Source organism: Morone saxatilis, unplaced genomic scaffold, assembly GCF_004916995.1.
Source record: "Morone saxatilis isolate NCDOM2014 unplaced genomic scaffold, NCSU_SB_2.0 Contig15, whole genome shotgun sequence".
Lineage (NCBI taxonomy): Eukaryota > Metazoa > Chordata > Actinopteri > Moronidae > Morone > Morone saxatilis.
Genome location: NW_023339707.1, coordinates 1,067,045 through 1,083,019, shown reverse-complemented (window position 1 = coordinate 1,083,019; position 15,975 = coordinate 1,067,045). Strand labels below are relative to the sequence as shown.

At 43.7% G+C, this 15,975-nt stretch overlaps 1 protein-coding gene across 1 annotated transcript in view; it reads left to right on the top strand.

Annotated features, from left to right (window-relative positions):
- Positions 1–718: 718 nt before the first annotated feature.
- LOC118324931 (myelin transcription factor 1-like) overlaps positions 719–15,975 on the top strand; it is a gene marked incomplete at its 3' end in the record, with an annotated part of 32,450 nt that continues 17,193 nt past the window's right edge. The window contains 4 exon segments of the mRNA XM_035657440.1: positions 719–894; positions 13,679–13,689; positions 14,259–14,365; positions 15,236–15,279. Coding sequence (XP_035513333.1) covers positions 719–894; positions 13,679–13,689; positions 14,259–14,365; positions 15,236–15,279 — 338 coding nt within the window.

Below are 15,975 nucleotides of genomic sequence, written 5' to 3'. Positions count from 1 at the left end.
AGAGATGGGGGGGGGGGTTGAAAGAAGAAAAGAGAGCAAGCCAGAGAGCGTCGGGTGCTGTGTCAGTCTGATATTTTCCATAGTGACAGCTGGGCCCAGAAGCTCAGAACCTTTTCTTCTGGCACACAAAGCCCATTAAGTATGCCACTCGCTCAATGGCCCCCGCAGCCTCCAAATTGCTCCAAGCTCCTCCCTAAAGTGTGGCAGCCTTTGTCATTGTAATCAGGCCTTGTATGTGAAGTGCTGCCTGTATTTACTGCTGCTCAGGGTGCATATTTGCCCAGCCTGCTGCTGCCGGGTGAGNNGAGAGAGACACACAGAGAGAAAGAGGAGAAGCCTAAAAGACAGAAAGATAGAGTTTGAGAGCAGAGAGGATGGGGGATAGTTGCCGGCGTGAGCAGAAAGAGGATAGGAGAGTGGAGAGAAGGTGCGGCCACTCAGGTCAGAGAAAGGGAAGTAAAGAAATCAGCAGAGGGGAGGCCTCTAAGAATTTGACTCTTGTGAGGTGACAGGGGGGTCAGGCAATCCCGCTCAGCAGGGGGACAGAGTGTGTGAGCACTAGGATGCTAGTCTGGACCGCGGGGTGGAGAAGGAGGGGTACGACGGGAGGGCTTATTTACAGCTCCTTCGGATGCTGCATGGCCGGAGGGGCTTTGTGGTACACATTAAGAGATTGAAGTTGGAGGAAGAGAGGAAGAAAGTCTCCGAGTGAGTTTGGATGAGTCTAACTGACAGGCAGTGTGACAGAGAGGTACTGCAGACAGACAGAGCAGCAGACGACGCAGAGGAGTGGAGCGATGTGATGCCTTTTGGCAGAGCTGACCCCATTCCACGTGTCAGGCCCCCTCCCCTCGGCTGCCCCTGTGGGGAGGCCCAAGCTGTGGATCGGGCTGGGTAGGCACAGGAGGGGGGTCTCTAGAGATGACGGTCATCCAAAGTGGCATCCAGACCAAACTTTGTCTGTCTCTTGGCCTTTTCCTTTCACTCTGAGTGTGTGCGCACACGCCTGTTAAAAATTCATAACTCCCACAAAAGAGACAGGAAGGAGAAGTATAATGAGTGAGTAATGAAGAGCCAGAGGCAGTTTGTGTCTTCATCGTGTTAAATAAAAACAGCAATATATTTTATATACACCACCCAAGTTGATTATGTTAAAGAAACGGACAAAAATGGTGAATAAAAAAAGCCAAACACTGACTGGGTCTAGCTCCACACACAATTTAAGATTTGCTGCTTTTCTTTTTCATACATTGTTGTAAACTAAATATCTTTGAGTGTTGGACTTTTGCTCAAACTAAACAGGACTGATTTGATGGTCCTAAGATAACTTTTTGGCTCATGCTCCAATGGCAGATAAACTGAGATAATTTACCAGCCAAAACTAACAGCCTAACTGCGTTCAGGACTCCACCTCTCACAAAAACGCTGACCTCTGGGACTTTTCTCTTCATCTTTGTTTTCTTTTTGGTGGCTTATCACTTGGAATGTACCGCCACTGTTTCTAATAAAGTTTAATGCAAAAAACCCCCAAAATGCAATAATGAACATTCAAGTTTAGTTAGATGCATATGATGAAGTCAGCTGATTTAGTTTAGATAATTTGAACTCATAATAGTAGGTCAGCAGTCTTTCCTTTTTTTTAATTCAGCTCACTTTACTTACTACAGTCAGTATGTTTAGACAATAACGTGGGCTAAATGAAGTTTCTTTCCGTTAGTTTAGTTTAATTCAGTTTAGTTAATTAGCACACAATTATTCAGCTATGAGAGCTTATAAAAAAGATTGAAGATGTGGAGTTAAGAGGAATAAAGGAAGTTTAGTTTTGATAATGAATTCTTAAATAAGTGGGCAAACTTTTTTGAAAGTTTAAATTTTAGTTAAATTCAGTTTACTTTAGTTTAATTTTTATTTAGTTTAGTTGAGTTTAGCTAAATTTAGTTGAGTTTCGTTTAGTTGAATTCAGTTTAGTTTATTAGCACATTATTTGGTGACACCGGTAATGTGTTGAATCTCTATTAACATGTAATACAGATGTTTCTTATGACAAAACATAGTCAGACATTGTTTAGAAAGCTCCAAATTGTAGTCAGCGGCTTTGACTCTCTGACGCTGCTATAGGTACGGTGGACAGTGAGGATCACATTACCAGCCACCAATTCATTATCATGCCAAAACCAAAATTTAACTACATTCGGCACTTGCCGGGTATTCATTTTGAATCCTGAATCAAGGTTGGAAAGGATCTTTGCACCCAACAATGTGGATTTGTCACTTTCATTGGAACCATGTTAGGAAGGGATCTTGTTATTATTAGAGCAGGATTAAACTGTTACAATGTACATATGAGCAGGTGATTCAGACTTGGAAAAATGTGAATGTGTCCTTTAACAAACATGCTATGTTGCATTATGTGTGTGTATGTGTAAATGAACTACAAAGATAGATTTCTTTTAATCCCTTCCTTATATAGTTGTGTGTGAAGTGCGTGCCTGTGTCTAATGTGAGCTGACAGATATGGGTATGATCACGCTGTATGGATGTTAGAGAGAAAGAGAGTGAGGTTGGGGGTGTGGAAGTGAGGGAGAGGGAGAGCGAGGGCAATAGAGCCATCGTGTTATGAACCTGATTGTTATCATGAGACCGGGAGCAGGACTCTGATGTCAAACGTCCATCTGTGCATGAGCCCGGAATGTGTGTGTGTGTGTGTGTGTGTGTGTGTGTGTCCAATACAAGCTAAAAAAAAAAGCTAAAGAAGTCTTTTACTTATTCCATATCCCCAGATCAAGACTGTCTCCCCAAATTATACACAACTCTCAAACACAAATCTACACACTTATTACAGGGAGAAACTTTTCCCTTGCAGCAAAGTGGTGACCCCTTTGTCTCTCTACCAGCGCAGTCCAAAGTTGTTACCACTGGAGATGCAGAATAATGATAATGAACGTGTAGGAGTGAACATTTAAGAGGACTTTTGAATAATGATGATGAAGATGGAGTGAAATTTCCATTAATTAGCTCACGCGGGTCATTTTCTCAACAAGGCCCTGTTTCCTTCTCTGCAGTGTGTGTGTATGTGTGTGTATTTGTTTAAACTTTATTGTCACCAGTGTCTCCAGGACAGCTGGAGGCTATGTCATAGTTCAGCCGCTTGTTATACAGAGCAGAGAATTAGAGGAGAGAGGTGGTGGGGGAGTGTGTATTTGTGTGTTTGCATTCATTTCTGTGCGTTTGCATATGCCTGTGAACGTGTGTGAGTGTTGGGTCCTATCTGGGTAGTGGAACAGAAGGATGGAGGTGAATGGTGAAGTTAATAGGCTAATGAGAGAACCGTGCTCAGCAAGAGTACAAGAGGCTGTCTGGCATCCTCTGATAAAAAACTTGCTGTGGCATTAGTGGAAACCCAGCAGTCCTCCTCCACAGCAACACCTTCTTTGTCCACACACACACACCAAAAGCCAGTTTAATAAGCAGGTGAATTCCATTATATGCTGTGTGTGTGTGTGTGTGTGTGTTTCTCTTTCACTGGTTTTGGGCCATGGAAGCAGGGACGGGGTTTGAGATAGTGGAGTGAAGGGATGCGGAGAGGAGATTTGTGTACTTGATGACTACTTTAACAGTTTAATGTTTAGATCACTAGATAATAAGAATAAAAGTGTCAAGTTTAGTTTAATTCAGTTTAGTGTAGTTTAATTTAGTCTAGCTTAGTTAATTCAGTTTAATTTGATTAAGTTTAACTCATTAAGTTTAGTTTGGTTTAATTAATCTTCATCTCAGTAAAAACAGTTTGTAGTGTTAGTTGACAGTTTGGGCCTACAAAGGGGGGTTAAGTAAATTTTAGTTTCTTGTTTTTTTTTGTTCTGTTCTTCCTTTTGTTTTCTTTCTTCAGATAAAGAAAGAGTGAGTTTAGTTTAGTTTGAACACGTGTATCTAGCACATAAGGATCAATGAATGTGGGGTTAGTTTAGTAAAAACAGTTTGGGCTTATAATAGTAGTAGCTCATTATACAGTTTAATTCAGTTTAGTAGTGAAAATGTGTCTTTTGCTTTGGTTTAAAGTAGTTTACTTTAGTAGCACACACTTATTCAACTGTTCAAGCTTATAATAAGTGTAGTGTTTAGTTTAGTTTAATTCAGTTTAATTTAAAACTCAGAATTATTCAAGCAAGAGGAGTAGTTTAGTTTAGTTTAGTTTAGTTTAGGAGCAAACATTTCTTCAAGCTTATGATGAGAGGTAAATGATTTGGTTTGTTTTCAGTTAGTTTAGTTTAACAGCACACAATAAGTCAGTTATTTAACTTACAGGAACATAGTAAATGGTCAGGGGGGAACTGATTTGAGTTGGTTTTAGTTAAATACCACACATTTATAAATATACATATTTACATTTTCTCACCAAAGGAGTGATTATTTGGGAATATGAAACTCTCTTAAACAGACATATAGAAAACTATGCATGAAACAAAATGAAGAAGAAAAGCAGTAGAATGCAGTGAGGTTGTTTTATCCCCCACTACATCTCGGAGAGATGGGGATGGGGCTAATGGGAGCAAGCAATGGGAGAGCTCATTATCTGGCAGACCATCTGCTATTGGGAGGGAGGAACTGTCTGTCTGTCCCAGACACAGACACTCTGAATAGGCCCGCAGTTAGAGTGAAAATGTTCCTCTAACTTACCTAAATTAGCTGTACATCTGGTGTGTTTACTGACACCAATAACGTGAGAAAATGCCAGGAGCAGGGATTTTGTGAATTTTATGTAAAGAATAAAGCAACCAATCAGGTCTTACTGCAGTCATCCTAATATTCCCATGTTGTCGTATTTCTGTGAGTTTATGTGAGTCGTTTTTTTTTTTGTATTATTGTGGTTTCTTTCTTTGCAGCTCTAGTTTTTCTGTGACGTTTGTGCATACTTTAAAGTATGTTCTCGGTCTGGTTCTTCTAAAAATAATGCAAAAATGAAATAGTTGTATTCAGCGGTATAGACAGAGCCGGGTCAGTCAGATGGCTGCTGGGGGAGCTTAGTGTGAGAAGTTGCCGGGCGCAGCAGATGCTCTTTGTTGCTGTTCAGTCTATTGTTGTTGAAAACTGAGACTGGGGAGACTGGGATTGGGTCCAGCTCCCGGCAGCAGGAGGACATAACCCCTTCCTATTGGCTGCACGGTGTGTCAGTCATCTTCTCGTCCCGCCCACCGGCCCTCCTCCTTCTCCGGGCCGGGGAAGTTGAAGTAAAGTTTGAGCAACTTTGTCCGGCAGAAGTAAACTTGCCAGCAGCACTTGGCGGTCGCTGCGGGACAGAAGAGGAAGAGACAGACAAGGAGGACCGCAAACATGAAGCTGTGTCGCACTTTTTTAGGTTCGTATCTCTGATTTATTCTTTCTTTACTTGTTTAAAGAAAGAAGTATCTGCTTCGGCATCTGCCTCTCTAGAGTGTGTCTGTGCGCGTTTGTCTTATCCTGCCAATACTTGATTTGCAACAATTACGCATGATATAGATGAATATTACACTGATAATACTTTAAACGTGCTGTTTCAAGCAGTCGGAACTGTTAATACTCAGAATAAAAGCCATTTAAAGACACTCTGCGGGATTAAAGAGGTTTGTAGATCTGTCGGATCGCTCTAAAACTTAGACTCAGACGCTAAATAAACTTGTGAACTTCTCTCCAGCTACTAAACTCCGACCTCCGTGGTAAAAAAAAAAAAAAAGAAAGAAAAAAATGGCCAGACAAAGGACAGTTGGTTTCCTAGGGGACCGTGTGGCCCCGGTACCGTGGGGACAATGCCAAGCTGCGGGCTTATTAAAAACTTTTTTTTTTGTTGTGTTAGTCTGTCGGCTTGTTCCATCTGTCGAGGGACTATAGGGGCCTCCCCCGGTCCTAACCTTAGCGCTCAGTCAGCTGCTACCCCATGTAATATTTATACACGGCCCCGGCTCCCGCACAATGCAGCCACCACACAAGTGCTATAGTGAGGAAGAGTGAGGAAGAGCGTTAAAGTGCTGCAGGCCTCTGCCATCTGCATCTGCACACACACTTTGTGAGAAAAAAGTTTTTCCCAGCTGATGCACCGGCTGTTGGGTCACCACTGACTCATCCTTCAAGATGTAGTGTGTTCACATAGTTTTGTTAGGTTCACTTTTGTTTACTACTAATAAACATATTATTATTAACTTTAGATTATTTTAGGTTAGTTTACTTGGCTTAATTGTCTTTATTAGTTATTTAAACTTATAATGAAGGGTTAAGGGAGCAGAATTTAGTTTAGTTAACACTGACTCATCTTTTAAGTTTGTTTCACTTTATTTTAGTTTTATTTATTGTTTTTTTTCATTACATCTATTCGTTTCTTTCGGTTTATTTGTTTATTATGAGCTTTAGTTTAAATTATTTTGGCGTAGCTTTACCTTTTATTTTGAAAGATAAGATCCTAAAAAAGTTAAAAAAGTTTAAATAACTTTAAATAATAAAGTAGCCTATTAATATAGTTACATTTTTGTCAGTTTAGCTTTTTTTTTATTTTGTTTTGACAATTCATGCTAATTAACGTTACTTGTGTTTTGTTTATTTCAGTTTAAATTAGTAACAAAGGATCATTGAAGCTTATAATGAGGATAAAGTGAGTTTACTTTCAGTTATAAGTTTTAGCCTTCAAAATAAAAGGTAAACCAACGAAACTATTTGAAATAATAAAGTATTCAGATAGTTTTATAATTTAGTTTTGACAAGTCAGGCTAATTAACGTGACTTTTGTTTTGTTTACCGTATTTAATTTCAAGCTGACAATCAGGATAAAGTGACTCAGCTTTCAATTACAAGGCTTTTCCTTCACAATAAAATGTAGCAAAAAGTTAAAACTACTTGAAATAGAGTATTGAGACTTCTGATAAGTGGTGAGTATAATTACATACATGAAATAATGACTTTCAAAAACAGTCGTGTATGCTGCCATTAAAGTTAGCCTGCAGCTACACCTAATGAGCCACATATTTAGTAAGAACAGCGCTCACACAAAAGCCTTTGTTAGCTCAACAGTAGCTTATGTAAGGTATTGTGCAGGCCTGAGAGCCTCAGCGGGCCTCACCGGAGCTGTCCACGGTTCTGAACACACACACACACACACAGTTCCAGCACTTTGGAGCTGTCCATAGTCCTGAAATCTCATCACAAGACAGATAAGAACAATCTGAGTGTATATTAGTGTATATTAGGGTTTTGTGACTTTCTATCTCTCTCTATAATCTCAAGCATATGTTTGAGTCAGGCCTCGGATCCCGGCTGCGAGCTTCACACCCGCACCTGGCCTGTAGACCCAAACTTTCCTCTCGGTCCCCTCTTGCTGGACCAGGACCCGGGATGTTTCATATTTTCTCTCTTTTGTTTATTGGACTGTCGATGCTGCTGCTGCTGCCGTTGTTGTTGTTGTGTGTGTATCCTCTCTCTCTCCGCACCCACAGTCTGAAATCATACTGATGCGACGTGCACGGCCGGTGATTGATTTCAGCTCCAATGCATAACAATGGGATTGCACAAAAAGAGCCTGCTGCAAAGAGATAAGAATTTAATAGAATTTCTGAAAGCTGAAGGTTGGGCTTTTTGAATATTCCCTGCGTACGCGGCGTGGAGACAGCAGATAAAGGATGGCATTTGTGGGGACTATTCTCAAATGGCTTGTAATGAATGGTTGTCATTTCCACTAATGGTTTCAAAACAGCAAAGCAGAAGCACGGTGTGAGCAACATTTGGGAGTGACTCCAAGTTGCACTATTAAGACTAGCTGTTTGTTGTTTGTGTCCGCGCTGACAGTTGGCATTATCCTCTCAGTGAGCCTATCAACAAATCTGTAACTGACAGTGATCACTCTGCTTATTAAAACTCCTGCGCCATCTCAACCTGAGACTTTTCACAGCAAATTCCTTGCGGCGCATTATTTTCCAGCGATAATTCAAATTGATATCGCCCTTTGCGCCCCCTCGCCTCCCCCTCGCATAAATATATTTTACTAAAGCTCCCTTGGAGACTTCCCTCTCTGCCTGTATGTTGTTAAAAGCCCTCTCTCCATACGCAGGAATTATCAGATGCTGTCAGCGCATATTCTTACTCTGCATACAACTACTACATCATTTCCCAGTCCTGAAAAAAAAGTCCCCTGAATGAATTATTGGACGGTACCACTTTGCAGGATGTGTAGGGGGGGAGGTTGGTGGGTGAAGGATTAGAGCTATAACCTCCATCTGCGGAACATGAAGAACTTGTCAGCGAGTGGAATGTATAAAACATGAGCTGGTGTGTGTCCAGAGATGCTTCCTCACTGTGCGGACTGTTTATGGTGTTGTTTGGAAAGTGAAGCATCATGGGGAAGTTCTTTCTGGCAATGCTGAAATCTAGTTTGAAGTTGTCAGTTTTATTGGCTCACTTGATGTATGTGTGTGTGTGTGTGTTGTGGAGAGGAGAGAGAGACTAGAGAGAAAGAGAGAGACAGGGAGAAAGTGAGAGAGGGAGAGGGTGTGTGTGCATACATATACCCATTGAGTTAGTGTGTAGTAAGGGGGGACCTCAAGCCCTGCCCATCTGATGCTGGAGGTTTTACTACAGCTTCCGTGATGTCATGGCAAAGGGCGGAGGGAGGAGACGGGGGGTGTGGAGAGGGGATGGAGGGGAGGGGGGGGGGGTACAATGGCTCATGAGGGAAAGGTAAGTCAATATTACGTTTTTTTCTCGCTGACAAAGGCAAATGAAGCCATGTTTTTGCTTACAAACAAGTAACATCTTAACGCCTCGATCCGGAGCCGTGCGCCGGTGCGCTGTGTAGGAGAGGGCCGCCCGGAGGACCTCCGCTCGCTCTTATTACCGCTCACATCTGGACGTTTGTAACGGGACCGTGATTTTTAAAAAGAAAACGCTTTTACTCGGGATATCTTTTTTAGCAAAACTACTTGACAGCGAACCTGCAACTCTCCAAACACAGCGAGGACGCAGCGCCAGAGCCCAGCGGAGATATTGTTGAATCCAGGTAATGAGACATTAACGGCGGTTATGTTTGGATGATCAGATACATATACAATTATTATCATAAAACTTCAAATCTGATCTTTGTTTTTGTTGTTTTTTTTGTTTTTTTTTGCAAAACTTTGATCTTCCTCTCGTCGCTGTAGTGTTTGAGAGCTTGTCCTCAGTGCTTCTGAGCAGATTAGTGTTGTTTTCACATTTTCATATTTTATGATTCCTCGAATATGATTTAGAACTTACTCACAGCTGCGGTCTCTCAACAGTTTGACCAGATTTTTCTTTCTTCAAAGTGTACTTACTCTATTTATTTACGTTTTCAAAGCGCACCACTGTGTTAGAAACAGAGCTGCTGCTGCTTTAGCCCTCATATTTACACTGATGCCTCATAATAAATAAACCAACTATGGCGCTTTCTCGGAGCCTCGCTGATGCGCGTTTAGCCACTTCTCTGCCGCTCTGCCTCTGTTGGACAGTTCATCAGTGGGTCGGACACACTCAGGTCTAAAAAATGACTCTATTATATTCCTCTGAATGCTCTCTTAGCGAACTGAGACACACCTGGAGTGCATTCTCCACTCTGTCCTCTAGCTTCACCTTCTGTATGTCCAGGAATAAATCAGCCCCTGCGCTGTACTGTAGTCGCCAGCCCTCTGTTTGTGCGCTGTGACAGAAAAGTGCAATATCTATCTAGAGTTCAGCACCAAATTGTGTTATTACGATGCTATAGTGTGTGTGTGTGTGTGTGTGTGTGGATGCACGGACATATGGATGGATGGAAGGATGGAGTGAGTGTGTGTTGTGTGAGGGAGAGGGAGGGAGAGAGGGAGGGGTTGGCCATTTGATCCTCTGCAGCAAAAAAAACAGAGATGCTCTCTTCAAATGTCAGCCGCCTTTAGTGGTGCGCAGATAAAAAAAAGTCCTCAGAAGCGCGCTGGAAATAATCACCGGGGCGTCGGAGGAGGGAGGTACATTTGGTAGGATTTTCGGAGTGCTCCTTGTCGGATTCAGCCCCGAAGACTGTGCTGCGGTGCAGGATGTGAGCCTGTGCGTTGTGTGTGCTTTTTTCTTTACTACACCCCCAACCCCCTCCCTCTTCTTGCTTTGCTTAGATGGCCACGTAATGTGCTGTGTGTGTGTGTGTGTGTGTGTGTGCGCCTCACGGTCTGTCAAAGCACCTGCGTCCTAAGATGGAGGAAAAGAGATGAGGGATGATGATACACAGAGTGTTATGTCACCCGCTCTTTAAGTTGCAGCCTATAAGACAGCTCGGTGTGGCTCCATCAGTGAGTGGAAACTTCAGCGGTTAGTTCAGATATCAGAGGGCTGGAAGCAGGGAGGATGAACTCACTTCATTTCCTTTATAGTCCTTTAGAAACAGCATCAGATTGGCTTTTTATCGAAGAAGTCTTTTAATTGTTAAATAAATGCTTTAAAATCTAGAACGAACCTCTGTTAGGCTGTTTGCAACTGTCTGCTTATATTCATTAAAATTTACAGAATGAGCCTGAGCAAAGCTGCGACTCTATTGTGAGGCTTCATGTAGAATGAGTTCAAGATTGAACACACCATAGGCAGAAATGACACCTATTGTTTTTCTTCTGTTTACTTTTCCTGTGAAATGTAGCCTAGTTTCAGGGGATTACAGAATTAGGTTATTGGTGCCTTATGCTGTCAGTGGAGGCTGCAGCAGCAGAGTACAGGATCTGTGCGTGGCACAGGCCCCCGATATGAAGTTGCTTCTGTTTTTGTAGTCACTGTGATTGGAGGAAACCTCTCTATTTGTGAAGGCTTGAATAGCCCGTGGTGAGGACAGCAGGTGCCGGAGGAGGGAGCGCAATAAACATGTCGGAGGAGCAGCTGGGGCCAAATTGCGCCCTCGTCATTCAAAGCCTATCTGAAATCTAAGCAATACAAGCAAAGGTCAGGGTCGGCCTGGCTTTCAATGGAGAGCAGGCATTTAAAACGAAAGCCTAGAAATAATGAATTTCATGCCCTGCGTTAAAAGGGAAATAAAAAAATAAAAAAAAGAAATGAATTAAAAAGTAAGCCAAGTGCGGACATTCTCAGATGGGCAGAGAGAATGCAGAAATGTTTAAAACATCACAAACTGCTGCTGTAGGTGCACAGATCCCTACAGTTCTGAGCAGCAGTTTGTGTTGTTCCTCAGATGCTGAGGTCAGGGTGGCCCTCAGGGGAGCTTCTCCAAAAGCTGGTTACCATGGCGCCCTCTCTTCCACACCCCCGCCCCTAAACGCCCATCCTGTAACCAATAAGACCACACAAGCACCTCACAGACACTCCGAGCTGTCTCTGACAAAACGCTCCTGTAGCTCACTGTGTTTCATTCTGCCTTTGGGCTGAGGGTTTCCACAGCTTGTATTTCTCTGGTCCTATCTATACATCACAAATCCAATTGTCACATCTGCCTGATAATCTGGTCACTCAGGGATTTTTTTGTCCTGTGACACAAAGAAAGCATAATAGCGAGTAATATGAGACTGTCCCGCTCCTGCAACTTTTGATTTCTCTGTCTCTTCTGCCTGGCTCACTCTAATCACACTAAGTTGTCTCTAAATCCTGCTTAACAGGACCAGGGGTGTACAGCTGGCCCCAGCCCTGTATGTACACTAATACTGTTACAGACAGTTCACCCTGGTATTTAATCTAACTATGGATTTAGGCCTCTTTGCTCCATTGTCCCAGTGCAGTAAGCCGCCTGCCTATAATGGTATTACTCCAGCCTAAACTTTGTCTGCTGCTAAAAAAGGTTTTTTTGTATCAATTTATAGACTGAATGTTTTTTGTAGTTTCAGAAAACAGGAAAGATGTTCTCAACTTTGCCTCTCAGATATGCAAGGTTGGATAAAATCACAGGCAGTAAAATACCCCTTTTGAATCCATTCATTTTGTTTTCATCCGTCTCCCCCCTGGCCCCCCCTTCTCCTCTGATTAACCAAACCTCCCCGGTGAATGGCTAATTGTCTCTTACTCCTCCAATTTTCACTGCAAAATAACGAGCTGCGAGTCTTTTTAGGTGCGAACGAGCAGCATCTGATCAAAGAATGAAGAGAGCGCGGATCATGAGCACACAAGGCTCAAATTAGTTTTGTGTTTTTTTCATCTGCAAGGGAACCAGATGTTCAGGTTTTTACATGAAACAACAGAACGTGGCGCAGACGGGGTCAATTCAGCCATCTTTCCTCTGATTAATTACCTGTGATTCTATAAAGCTCAGCGATCAGATACCTCGCACAGTTTCTGAAGGCTCTGTGTGCAGCAGGAATCAGTGGCTCAGGACTGAACAAAGTGAGCAGGGACGCTGACACATGGCCCGAGGCGATGTGTCCTAATAGAGCGCTGTTATATATTTGGCATTTAGGAAGGGCTCTCAGCTCCTGGCCCCCCATCCCCACCACCACCCACCAAACTAACAATACAGGAGAATGCTCACTTCACTTCACTCTAATAGAAGGGGGAGAAAAGAAAGTGAGTTTGCGAGCGTGTGGAGATAGCTGCGACAGAGACAGAGATGCAGACGAACAGTATTGCTGTTGTAATCACTTTTTTGCTGAGCGTGTTTGTGTGTGGGGCAGCAGTGAAAGTTGATAAACAAGCATTTTGCAGAGTGCTGGCTGGGCTTTGGCGAGGTTTGCATGTAATGGGGCAAAGTAGGGATGGGCGTGGAGGGGGAGTTTGATGGAGGGAGAGGAGGAGGAGGGAGGAGGAGGAGGAGGAGGAGGAGGCGGAAGGAGGGGGACGGAGGGCAGGGCTGGTCTGCTTTTGGGACCCCTCAGATACAGCCTTTTGTTGTCTCACTGACTGTTTGTCTTCAGCACGCACTGTGGTTTCACATGCAGGCTGTGTGCGTGGAGAAAATAACTCTCCCTGAAAGCAACCAGGAGGAGATGAAAAGGTAAAGATAATAGAAAGGAAGAAATGAGATGGACAGATGCATCTTGCACTCTACAAAGGCCAGGGATTTATATTCAAGTTTAAAGAGGTTGATGTTTTGTTGCATCTCAAGACCGCTGCAGGTTATTTGAAAGAGCTTCATTTAAATTTGTAACATTTATTCAATTTTCTTTGTCAAAATTCAGACATTTTGCCTTGAATTCCCACTGTATAAATCCTGATTTGTGTGTGATTACCCTTCCACAATATTGCTGCTTCAATTTACATTTTCAATTGGGCATGCTGACCCAAACCTTGGTCTGTGTTAGAGTGTTATATTCTCCAAGATGTTCTTGAGAAGAGACAAGGCAGGTAGCCCATACAGAAGAAGAGTCACTGCAAACTCAAGGGCACTTCCTCTTTCACAGCATTCTGCTGTCTGCTGCAAAGACACGCAAAATCCACATAAAGGTGAAAGCTAAAGGGTATAGATGCGTATATGTATCTGAAAAAGAATCAGATTTCACCGTACCAGCTCAGCGGTGCATGAAAAGAGGGAGGGAGGGAGCCACAGAGCCACGGAGCCACATCCGCTTGTATTGGAGTCCCGCTGCTGAAGTGTTTTAAAGCTACACTAGTTGAGAAGTTCAGCCTTGGGCATTGACAGAAAAAAAATACTTTGCACTCTCCCTGAACTTGAAACTGAGGAGAATAAAAAAAAAACAGCCGCGAATATAAGGACAACTCTCTGTTTTGTGTTAAACACCTCCAACATCGGCAGCTTCTCCGAGAGTAGGAAGAATGGAAAAGGGATTTGTAATACATTTAGTTTCTCCGGGCCAATCAGGAAGATGAAGTGAAGAGCTATTACCTTGATGAAAATAAAGGGGAGAGAGGGGTAGCAAAAAAAGAGGCTTGATTTATGTATGATTCATTATTTACTGACCATTCTTCACCCCCACTCCTCTCGCATTTGCCCATCCCCCGTTCGCTTATATATGCACCCTGAAACGCTCGATAAAAATGCGCAAATTTGATTGATTCTAATAGCAGACTGACAAGGGACACCAGCTGGGGCACTTAACCATGCCTGTGTGTGTGTGTGTGTGTGAAGCATACACAGTGTTCACTTAGTTAATAAAGGAGTGTCTGCAGGATGCTCGAGTGGCCCGACCCCACAGTAGCACCCCCACCCTCCTCTCTCATCCTTTATCCAAACCCCATCCATCGGTGCTGATGCTGTTGATTTCATATCTCTCTCTTTTTTCCCTTCTCTTTATTTTCCCCTAAAATCTAACACCTTTCCCCCTCCCCCCTCGCTCCGTTCCCTCCTTGCATCCTCCTTCTTTTTCTGCTGCTAGAAAATGAGTTTCGGGGCGAGCTGGTGAACCAGCGGTGGACACGAGGCGAGAGGACCAGCAGCCGCTGTCAGGCCTCCCAGAGACTGCAGAGCCGTCGACCAATCATGGTGAGTGACAAGGCCTTGCGGCCCCTCCCCCCCTCACCGTTCCTTTATACACACACACACACTTCCAACCTGATTCTGCTTCCTGGGCATTTCCCCAATCCCTAACTCAGCGGGGAAAGTAAAAAAGGGTGGAGGCAGAGGAGGTAGGGGAAGCTGGAGGAACAGGGGGGGATGCTGGACAGAAAAACATGAATCAAACAGCACATCAAATCTCCCGCTTGGCCCTGCCCATCCTCTGCCTCGGTTCAGTTTAGTTAAGCTCAGCATGGCACAGCTCAGCATTTTCCCGCTGCTGAGTTCACTTCACTTCACAGGATTTTTTTTTCTATTGAAACACAATGAAAAAAGAAACTCAAAAGGATGTCCTTGAGCTGCTCATACTTTTTTGTCCATGATATTCCTCCTTATCAGCAGAGTAGAAAAATGCTCTCTCTCTCCCTCTGTGTCCTGCCAACACTTTTAACCCTGTCATCCTAAACCTGCCTCCCTTCTTTCTCGTTTACTCTTAAAACTTAGGACCCAAATTGCCTCCATTTCAGTGTTATTTCTCCATTCTGGAAACATCTGGTGCCCTCCCACCCACCCCCGCCCGTGCATCACAACTGAGAGTGTGACACTCAACAAAGAGATGGAGGGATTGAGGGGAGATTGAAAGAGAGAGACGAAGAGGGGAGGTGGGGGTTGTTTTCCCCTGGGTCCAGTAAAAGGAGTTTTGCTTCCCCCTGATGGCTCGGGTTCATCTGAAGAGATGACTTTTATTGATTTGGTTTGATTTCTGCTGCTGAGAGAGCTGAGGAGAGGGAGGCTACATGGTCTGTTTGGCCTGGTGCTTATGATACCTGTCACACAAGCTTCTTATTATCTGTTCAGACTCGCAGCGGACTGAGGACAATGAAACGGACCGAGGATTTGAGGCGAGAAGATGTTTAGTTATGAACACTGAAATCACATCAGGATGACTCACACTGTAAATGGCAAACCTCTGACAGCACACACACTCACATCTGACCCATTACGCAGTCACACATGCTCATGCTCTTTTTCGCATACAAAGTGAGAAACATGCCCCTCCTCCCTCCTCGCTGCTCCTCCCTGCCTTGTGTGAATTATTAAAGTGAAACTGTGGAAGGGGGCTCCAACATGGAGGCTGCATGGCGTGGTCCGCCTGTCGAGTGAACTGTGGCGATCGCGCCTCTAATTGGGGGCTTGCTGTCTGCAGGTAATTTTTTGAGATGTCAGTCTCCATCGGCCGTCGTGAATCCTCTCTCCGCGTCTCCGCCCCACCTTAACCCCCTCCTTTCCTCATCTACTCTTGTAAACCTGAAAATGAATAAAAGAGCCATTTATGTGCACCGGGGGACGAAGGGTGACCTTCTCTCTGAAGTCATTGCCCCCAGCCAGCCATTTACATAGAGCTGTCAGAATGCAGAGCAGAGCTGCGGCCCTCCTGCACACAAAGAAGGACATAATTGATAATGTACAACATGGCCTGTAGGGATGAGCCGGGTCTTCCTCCTCCTCTTCCTCCTTCTCCTCTTTTTTCTTCTCACTTTGCTGCTGCTCCACACCACATTTCACACTAGTTAAACCCCAAGACACACACACACACA